Source organism: Lolium perenne, chromosome 4, assembly GCF_019359855.2.
Source record: "Lolium perenne isolate Kyuss_39 chromosome 4, Kyuss_2.0, whole genome shotgun sequence".
In the NCBI taxonomy this organism is placed as follows: domain Eukaryota; kingdom Viridiplantae; phylum Streptophyta; class Magnoliopsida; order Poales; family Poaceae; genus Lolium; species Lolium perenne.
In genome coordinates, this window is record NC_067247.2 from 123,395,144 (window position 1) to 123,404,570 (window position 9,427).

At 52.4% G+C, this 9,427-nt stretch overlaps 1 protein-coding gene across 2 annotated transcripts; it reads left to right on the forward strand.

Annotated features, from left to right (window-relative positions):
• The first annotated feature begins 6,432 nt into the window (after positions 1–6,432).
• LOC139830905 (protein MAIN-LIKE 1-like) lies at positions 6,433–7,976 on the forward strand. Of its 2 annotated transcripts, XM_071819665.1 has the most exons (4): positions 6,433–6,922; positions 7,002–7,259; positions 7,516–7,559; positions 7,773–7,976. In XM_071819665.1, the coding sequence occupies exons 1-4, from the start codon at positions 6,452–6,454 to the stop codon at positions 7,966–7,968; spliced, it is 969 nt and encodes a 322-aa protein (XP_071675766.1). In that variant the 5' UTR covers positions 6,433–6,451; the 3' UTR covers positions 7,969–7,976. The 2 variants fall into 2 exon arrangements, 1 of the variants encoding a protein (XP_071675766.1); XR_011744422.1 differs by lacking the exons at positions 6,433–6,922; positions 7,002–7,259 and having other exon boundaries at positions 7,479–7,559; positions 7,632–7,894.
• The last annotated feature ends 1,451 nt before the right edge of the window (positions 7,977–9,427 follow it).

A 9,427-nucleotide genomic window follows, 5' to 3' on the forward strand; every position in this document is an offset into this window, starting at 1 on the left:
CCAGTACCGTTGTGTTGCGCTGAATTTCTTCAAGTTAGGCGTAGCTGGTCCTAACTTCAGTCTGTTTATAGTGCTGCTGCGACCACGCTTGCCTCTTGCTCTTAGGCCATTTCCTTACTTTTGTATTGCTTCCCTTTGGCTTTTAATTAGTTTGTTTATTATCTTGTGTTGTCTATTGTCTCTCGCTGCTCGCTAGTCAGTAAAATTTCACATATCACTACAAATAGCCTAGGAAGAGGACCGTAGCCGTGATGAGAAGACAACAAATTGGTTGGATTAGAGCATCTCTATCAGCGGGCTCCAGTACTAGTGTTGTCGATGGATTGACTGTTCGTGGTGGTGAACTGGTGTTGTCGATGGATTGACTGTTGTGTGCCAGTCTTGCTTATTTGGCAAGGCAGGGACCTTGCCCTGGTCGACACATGCTCTATTGACAAAGTTGTGTGTGTTGGTCATCTGGTGAGTGAGCTGATTGGTTTTGAGGGGCTTAGTCATGTGGATGAGGTCGACAAACTGATGTTTATCACTAGGGTGAGTTAATTTGGAATGCCATTTGGCTTCTTGTTTCCCGGTTTGTTGATTCTTGGAGGTGTTCAAGATCAAAATGATCAAGAAGTGGAAGATCAAGATTTTAGTTAGGTTTAGACTAGGTTTACATTCTTTCGGTGGTCAACTTGTAATTTTCAATTTATTTATTGATTCTTTTGTTTGAATGTATATGTGTTGTATATCAATAAAGCTCAAGTTTTTTCCTTACCTGTGAATGTTTGAAATAGTTTAATTTGTATTCTTCTTTAATATTTTAATTCCAATTTTTTGTTTTCACTTAAATTCAAAATGTTATTTTGAATTCAAGTGCTTTTCTAAAAGCACTTCCAATTTAAATTCAAATGGTAGATTTGAAACTTTCCAATTCAAATTCCTTCTCCTCAAACCTTATTTTCAAAGAGGTCACGTTGAAATCTATCGCACTCTCGCCACGACTAAAGCCTAGTTCCAAGCGAGAGAGAGAGAGAGAGAAAGAGAGAGAGTGAAACATTAATCCTCTTAGGTTCTATGCATTTAGGCGCGAAATTTTTCCTGTTTTGCGATGAAATGCAGAACCCTTTCTAATTCTACCCCGTGTTTGTCCTAAAACCTGGGATGTTACACCCAAGGCGGCCAGGCAACCACACTACCCGACCCCTCCAGGATCCCAACTCTAAGAGCATCCCCACTCGTTGGCGCTCCCCACGCCCAAATCCGGCGAAATTTTCGTCCGGATTGGAGGAAGATTTGGCGTGGGGAGGAGTAGTTTCCCAGCCGCGTGCCCAGGCGAAGACGACGATCCGAGTTTGAAAAACGGAAACTTGATAAACTTCGGCTAAATTCGGGCAAATATAGACTAAATTTAATGATATTTAGACTAAAACGGGCGGAGTTAATACATAGAGGCCGAATTCGACTATATTTCGAATTCGGCTAGGGGAATTCAAATGCTAATTTTAAAACACGGCGCTCTACATGCCCAAACGGCGGTAGAACACCGTGTAGTCATCGCCGCCGTCGTCGGAGCCGTCGTCCTCGACCTTCGGCACCTTCGGCGGCGCGGCCTGGCGGCTGCTGCCCTGGCCGGCGTCTCCCCACCCCGGGGATGGCTTGTACCATTCTTCGTCCGAGGACTCGAGGTCGACGACGGGGGCAACGACGCCGGATGGAGGCGTCGCAGGACGGCGGTAGCGCGCGGCGTCGTCGGCGGCGGTTGGAGCGGCGCGCGCGCGGCGAGTCGGCGTGCGGCGGCCAGGTCCATCAGCCGCCGCTGCTGCTCCGCCTCCTCGCGCTCCCACTCGCGCCTGGACCACGCCAGGGCGGCGTCCTCGGGGAGGGCGTTGTCGGCGGGCACCAGGTCGTTGAGCGACCTGGCGATCGCCTCCGCCACGGCGGCGTCCTCCGCGCGCTTCGCCTCCTCCTCGGCGAGCCTGTTTGCGGCGGCGGCCGCGGCGTCCTCCTTTTTCGCCGCCTTCCTCTTCCGCCCAGGCTGGGAGGGTTGGTCGCGGATGACGAGGGCGGCGCTGCTGCGCCCGGCTCCTTCTTGACGCGCACCGGCGTCGAAGGCGACGTCGCCTCCTCCCTCTTCACCGGCGCCAAGGATGACCTCGGCGCCGATCCGGAAGACGACGAGCTGGCAGCCATGCGCCGTGGCTGCCAGACGTTTCCCCGGCGGCGGCTCGCCGATGCCCTCGATGGAGGGGGCATCGTGAGCACCGGGAAGTTTCCGCCCTCGATGTGATCGAGGACGGCCTCGAGTGTCCGGCCCGGCGCGCTCCACCAACGTCGGCGGCCCGCGGCGTTGTTGCGCGGAGGCGGAGGCGGCGGGCCGTCGTAGGAGGCGAGCTCCCGCTCCCACCGCCGCAGGAAGTACGAGTTCCACGCCGTGTAGTTGTCGGGGTGGTGGCGTGGCTCGGCGCGCTCCTCATCCGTCAAGGTCATCCGCGCCTCCTCGATGGCGACGTCGAGGGCGTGGCCATGAGGCGGCGGCGGGATTGGTACGCCGCCAGCACTAAGCCGCCACCCGCCGCCGGGAGGCCTCGTGTCCGGCGGGCAGGGGTACCCCGCCTGGTGGAGGAGGTGCCCCTCCCACGCGTGGAGCGACCGACGGGGGAAGCCGTTGTTGGCTGCACCGTCGTCGTCGTAGAACGCCATCGGGAGAATAGAGGGAGAGTGGAGGGAGAGTGGAGCACGGGGTACGCCTCGCGGCGAGCGGACCGGCGTATATAGGCGCGGCTGGCGCTGGTGATTAATGCCGCGTGGAATGCGACGCGTCCGCGGCGAGCTGACCGGCGGCAGCCTTTAGTGCGCGCGGAAGACGATGCGTGCGCGGAAGACGACGACATTAACTCGCCGCGTGGCCGGCGAATGCAGACCGGCGGCAGGCTTTTACAGCGCGCGGAAGACGATGCGATGAGGACGACGATTGGTTTCTCTCGCCGACAAGTTGGGGCCACCAGACGCGCGGGAAGTTTCCTCGGTGTTTCCCGCGCTTTCGTTTCGTCCGGACTCCCCGAGCGCTCCCCGGGGGGCCGGGGATGGCGTGGGATCGCCGGATGAATTTAGGCCCAAATCCGGACGAAAACGAGGAACCGGGGGCGCGACTGGGCCAAATTACGCCGTCCGGATGGAAAAAACGTCGTTCGGGGGCCTCGTCGGGGAGACGAGTGGAGATGCTCTAAGACGGTGCCGCACCGCCTCATGGTAGCGCACGCCCCTGCTCCAGATCGGGACCGACCCACATCAATTCGATTTGGGCACCTGCGCACATCATCTGCCGCTGACCGCGCGGAAGCGCCGCCACCGTCGAACGCCCTCCACACAGAATCTCCACACCGCTATCGAGCAGCCGCGCAACTGCGACCCCCGACCAGCATGGTGATGCGTTTCAAACGTATCTATAATTTTTTATGTTTCATGCTTGTTTTACACCAATTCCACTACGTTTTGCTTACACTTCGTTGCACTTTTATACGTTTTCCGGAGCTAACCTATTGACAAGATGCCACAGTGTCAGTTCCCTATTTTCTGCTGTTTTTGGTTTCAGAAAATTTGTACATGGAATATTCTCGGAATTGGACGAAACAAAAGCCGAAGTAAATATTTTACCGTAACGAAGACGAAGTCCGAAGGGGAGTCGAAGAGGAGCCACAGGGCGGCCAAGCCACCCCTAGACGGCCCAGCCCTGGTCGCGCCTAGGTCAGGTGTGGGCCACCCTGGCCTCCACCGACCTCGCCCTTCCGCCTATTTATTCACGATCTCGGGAAAACCCTGAATACCCGAGACTCCATACACGAAAAGTTCCGTCGCGGCCGCCATTGCAGAACCCATCTCGGGAGGGTTCTGAAGCTCTTCCCGACACCCTACTGGAGGGAGAGATCATCACCGGGGGCCTCTACATCGCCATGCCTGCCTTCGATGTGATGCGTGAGTAGTTCATCCCTGGACTATGGGTCCATAGCAGTAGCTAGATGGTTGTCTTATCCAATTTGTGCCTCATGTTTAGATTTTATGAGCTGCCTATCATGATCAAGATCATCCTTATGTAATGCTACATGTTGTGTTTGCTGGGATTCGATGAATATTGAATACTATGACTGAGATCGATTATATTCATGCCATATGTTATTTGTGATCTTGCATGCTTTCTGTTGCTAGTAGATGCTTTGGCCAAGTAAATGCTTGTGACTCCAAGAGGGAGTATTTATGCTCGATAGTGGGTTCATGCTTCTAGTTTTCTAAAAGAGTGACAATAACTTCTAAGATTGTAGATGTGTTGTTGCTAATAGGGAGAAAACAACAATGTTTTATCCAAGGATAGTTCTATTATTTACTTTACACACATTGCTTAATGCGATAATCTGTTGCTTACAACTTAATACTGAAAGGGGTGTGGATGCTAACCGGAAGGTAGATTATTAGTCATAGACGCAGTTGTATTACGATCTATGTATTATGTTGTAATGCTCAAACGAATCTCATAGTAATCATCTTGTCATGTATGAACTTTATTCTGTCAATTGTCCAGCTATATTTTGTTCACCCAACATGATATTTATCTTTATGAAGAGACACCTCTAGTGAACTGTGGACCTCAGTCCTTTCTTTTACATTGATACAATCATCATGTTTTGTTTACTTACTGCAAGCATTGTTCTCTTTTCATTCCACTGCAGACATCTCTTTCCACACCATACGGTTAACTCTTTGTTATCAGCAAAACCAGTGAGACTGACAACCTCACTGTGAGTCGGGATGAAGTATTGTGATTGTGTTGTGTGCATGTTCCACGTTGTTGCTGACACCGGTAGTGCGCCCTGCCAATAAGTCAGCTAGCAACACCTTCAGAAGTCATGCCTTTCTCCTATTGATCGATTAAACCTTAACTTTTTACCGAGAGAAAACTTGTTGCTGTGCTCATCATACTTTTCTCTTGGGGTTTCCCAACTGCTTGTATTGAGCACCATCACATGGTGCCCTCAGCGACTGCATCGACCCGCATTGCCACCGTCGCTCGAGGGGGAAGGAGAGGCCTCGCAGCCGCCAGCGCCCTAGGGCTCTGCCTGGCGACGCTTGCAAACGACAACGGGGTAGAGGGAGGAGGGTGGGAGGGCTCGGTGGCACCTAGCTAGGGTTTTGCCCTTCCACTCGATGGAGCATACATCATGAGTCACGGCGATTTGCACAAAAATAACCCAAAACTTAAAGAAAAGCACAGACTGACCCTCCGGCGAAACTATTTCACCCATCTAACCCTTTTGTGTGGCGCCCCTCCCATCGGCGCCACACATGCCAGTGTGGCGCCCCTCCTGCCGGCGCCACTCTCGCAGCCGACGTGGTGCCCTCGACGCTGAGCTGGTGCGCCGATCCGACGTGGCAGCATGTGTGGCGCCCCTCCCAACGGCGCCACACATGCCAACTTATATCAAGTTTTCGGTCGAAAACATCCAGGGGCTCCGGACGTCTGGGACTTAGCCGTTTTGGCGAGCCTCTACTTGTGGCGCCGATGCCGCGGGCGCCACACTAGCTTGTGTGGCGCCGATGCCACGGGCGCCACACATCCACTTAAGTGTGGCGCCCGCGCCCGCCCCCAGCCCGACCCTCTCTTTCTCTTCTTTCTCTCCTCTCTTTCTCTCATCCAACCGCCGCCGCCGGCCGCCTCTCCGCCGCCCCCCACCAAATCCTCCACGGATTGGACAGATCTGGCCGGCCAAATCCATCCCCATACAATCCTTAAGGTATTCCCCTTCGTTCCCCTTCGATTCATCCAAGATTTGCTCCGGTTTAATTCGATTTAGCCGTTTTGCCTAGATTGGAAATGTTGGTTGTGTTTGAACCATAGATTTGTATGCATGTGTTTGAACCATAGATTTGAACCATAGTTTTGTTGGAACCATAGATTGTATGCATGTGTTTGAACCATAGATGTTAAATTTTGCTAGATTGTATGCATTGTATCCAAAGATGTTTGAAATGGCATAAGTGTTTGAACCATAAGTGTTGAATGTGTATGTGTAGGAACCCTAGATATGTATGTATCCTAGATTTGTGGAGGAACCCTAGGCATCAAATTTCATGAATGTGTATGTGAAGGAATAACTCATATGGTGTTCTATCCCTAGATATGAATGTATATGTATGTATTTGTGATGGCTTATTTGGATATATTCTCATGTATGTGTTGCTCATAATATGTTGTATTTGTGTAAACATGTAGGATGGTGTGTCTCCTGGATCAAGAGTATGACAGGGATCACCGGGCTTTTCATATGACGGAGAGGACAACGGATCTTCACCCTTTGAAGATTCGGTACCATGGCACGGTAGATATGCCGTATGACGAGAGGTACACGGAGTTCATCCAGCCCACCGGTCTTCTCCCGTTCATCTCGCTTGTAAGCCGGGGGGGGGGGAGGGGGCGAACATGAACGCCGCGGCACTCACCGCCCTTGTCGACCGGTGGAGGCCGGAGACGCACACCTTCCACTTGAGGGCCGGCGAGATGACCCCTACTCTTCAGGATGTCTCAATGATACTTGGACTTCCTATTCAGGGCGAGCCACTGTGTATGAACACATCTTCTGATGGGTGGCGCGGACAGATGCAGGACCTTATTGGCATGGCTCCTCCGGCGCCAGAAAATCCAAAGGAGAGAGCTCCCGCCGGCGCACCTTTCGCTTGGATAAGGACTAACTTTGGACAACTCCTACTGGAAGACACCAACGAGGACAGTATCAGGACATACACCCGAGTGTACTTGTGGTACATGATCTCGAGGACTCTCTTTGCTGACAGTGGTGGGAAGTTGGCCCATTGGTGTTGGCTCAAGGCGCTTACGGTGTTGGAGCGCCGGTGGAGTTGGGGAACAGCGGCGCTTGCCTACCTCTACCGACAGGTAATGATTTGTTGTATGTACTGTTCTTCTATAGTACTGTGCCTACCTCTACCTCTAACCAAATGTCTTATGTACGCAGTTGGACGACGCTTGTCGCAGGACTGGGAGCGGCGGTATTGGTGGATGCTTGCTCCTACTTTCCGTATGGAGCTGGGACCGCCTATCAGTTGGGCGTCCCAGGGTACTCAACGAGAGGCCATGGCCTCATCACCATGAGAACCTTGATCGGGAGCCGACTTGGGCATACCTTTGGGACAGTGTCTCGGAGATGACGAGCGATCCAAAGATCATGTACAGGCAGTACACTGCGGAGTTGGACACTCTTACCGCTGAGCAGGTAACCGATCACTCTTTTGCAATCCTAGTTTTCATTGATTCTACTGGCATGTTGTAAATTCTGAAATATTTGTATGCTGCAGGTGGATTGGGAGCCATATGGTACCTACTACCGTATTGGCGCGGGGATGCCTGACCTCAACCACAAGTGCAAGGAGGAGGCACGGTTCTGGCGTATGCGCTGCCCACTCATATGCATGTGGGCTGTTGAGTACCACCAGCCGCACAGAGTGATGAGACAGTTTGGGCTGTATCAGGAGTGCCCACCTCAGTGGCAAGACACGGACAAGGCGCTTCATAGGTAAACTTCTGGAATCATGCGATGGAAGATTCTTGATAGAAGAGGTAGAATCTAACTTCTTGATTCTTGCAGGCTTGATAGGCAGCGGCAGAGGAAGATCACAAATTGGCCAGTCCATCATAGCGGCCACGTCGCAGCGTTCCAACACTGTTTGGAAGCGACACGGACTGCTGGCCCTGTGGAGATTGTGCCTCATGAATTGGCCGCTTTCAACAACTACCTCCAGTGGTTCCATGAAAACACGCGTATCGAGTTAGTGAAGCACGCGTATGCTGAGGACATCTTGGACGACCCCATCGAGTTCGATGAGGTTGCGCAAAGCCAGCACGACACCTTTGCTCGCAGAGGGAGATCGACTTCTATTGCTTCCGAGCTGAACTTCGTGGTAATGGATTCTCTCACTAACTAGTACATCATCTAGATTGCCATGTGCTCGCTTAAATTGTGTATGCTATGTTTGTCACAGCGGTCTGAGATCCAAAAAACAGCTGACGAGTGCGAGATTATGTGGGACCAGAGCGAGAGAGATGAAAAGCATGTCGGACCGTTGCAGAATTTCATTATGGTATGATCACCAGCTTTGAATGTACGCTATTATGTTCTGGTGCCTTTGTAACCATGAGTTCCATGACGCAGAACACTGCACGAAAGATGCGGCGGTTAGCCAACTTGCTAGGTTGCCGCGAAGGCGAAATTCCCACATCCTCCTCTTCTGAAGAGCGGGAGGTATGGACTATTTTGTTGCTGTCAAACATGTTCTTACTAATTTCAACTTTTGTAATCTCATGTGTTCATGTTTGTGAAGATTCCTGACGACGAGGAAATTCTGAGTCAAAGCATACCTCCAAAGCATACCTCCAAGCAAGCCCCACGGTGTGCTTACCAGTTCAAGCCAAGGGGCAATGCTCCAAACCGGTACACTCCAGAAGATTATGTCAACCGAGGAAAGAAGGTTATCATTGAGGAGGATGAGGCGCCGCCGCGGAGATCATCTTTGAGGAGGATGAGGACCGACGAGCCCTTATCTTCAGAGGAGGAGGAGCAGGAGGAGCAGGAGGAGCAGCAGCAACAAAAGCCACGGTAGCGGACGAAGAGGATGGCCGTCCGGAAGCAGCCCGTGAGGACGACACGTCGAGGACGACACTAGGATGTGCTCCGTGTTGTTGTGAACTATATCTTCATAAGTATCGAGTTGTGAACCCTATGTCATTTCGAACCATGTCTGTAATGCTACTTGTTGTTTGAATCTACTTGCTACGATGTGAGCTATGAAGTGTTATATGTGTATGTTCTGAAATTGCTACTTGTTGTGTCTAATGTTGTATTTAAAACTGTTGGAGTTTGGTAGGATTTTTCAGGTTTTTAACACAAGTCAATGTGTGGCGCCCTCCACAGTGGCGCCACACTGCACTGTGTGGCGCCCGCGGTATCGGCGCCACACATGCCAACCTATATCAACTATTGGGTCGAAAACATCCAGGGGCTCCGGACGATAAGTCCTTAGCCGTTTTGGCGATGCTCTTTGTGTAGCGCCCGCGGCATCGGCGCCACACATGCTAGTACGGCGCCCGTGGTGTCGGCGCCACACATAGAGCCTCGCCAAAACGACTAAGTCCCAGACGAATTGTCTCACAGTATGTTGGGCAATTGTAAGGGCATGTGTGGCGCCGTTGGGAGGGGCGCTACACATGCTGCCACGTCGGATCGGCGCACCAGCTCAGCGTCGAGGGCGCCACGTCGGCTGCGAGAGTGGCGCCGGCAGGAGGAGCGTCACACTGGCATGTGTGGCGCCGATGGGAGGGGCGCCACATAAAAGGGTTAGATGGGTGAAATAGTTTCGCCGGAGGGTCAGTCTGTGTTTTTCTTTA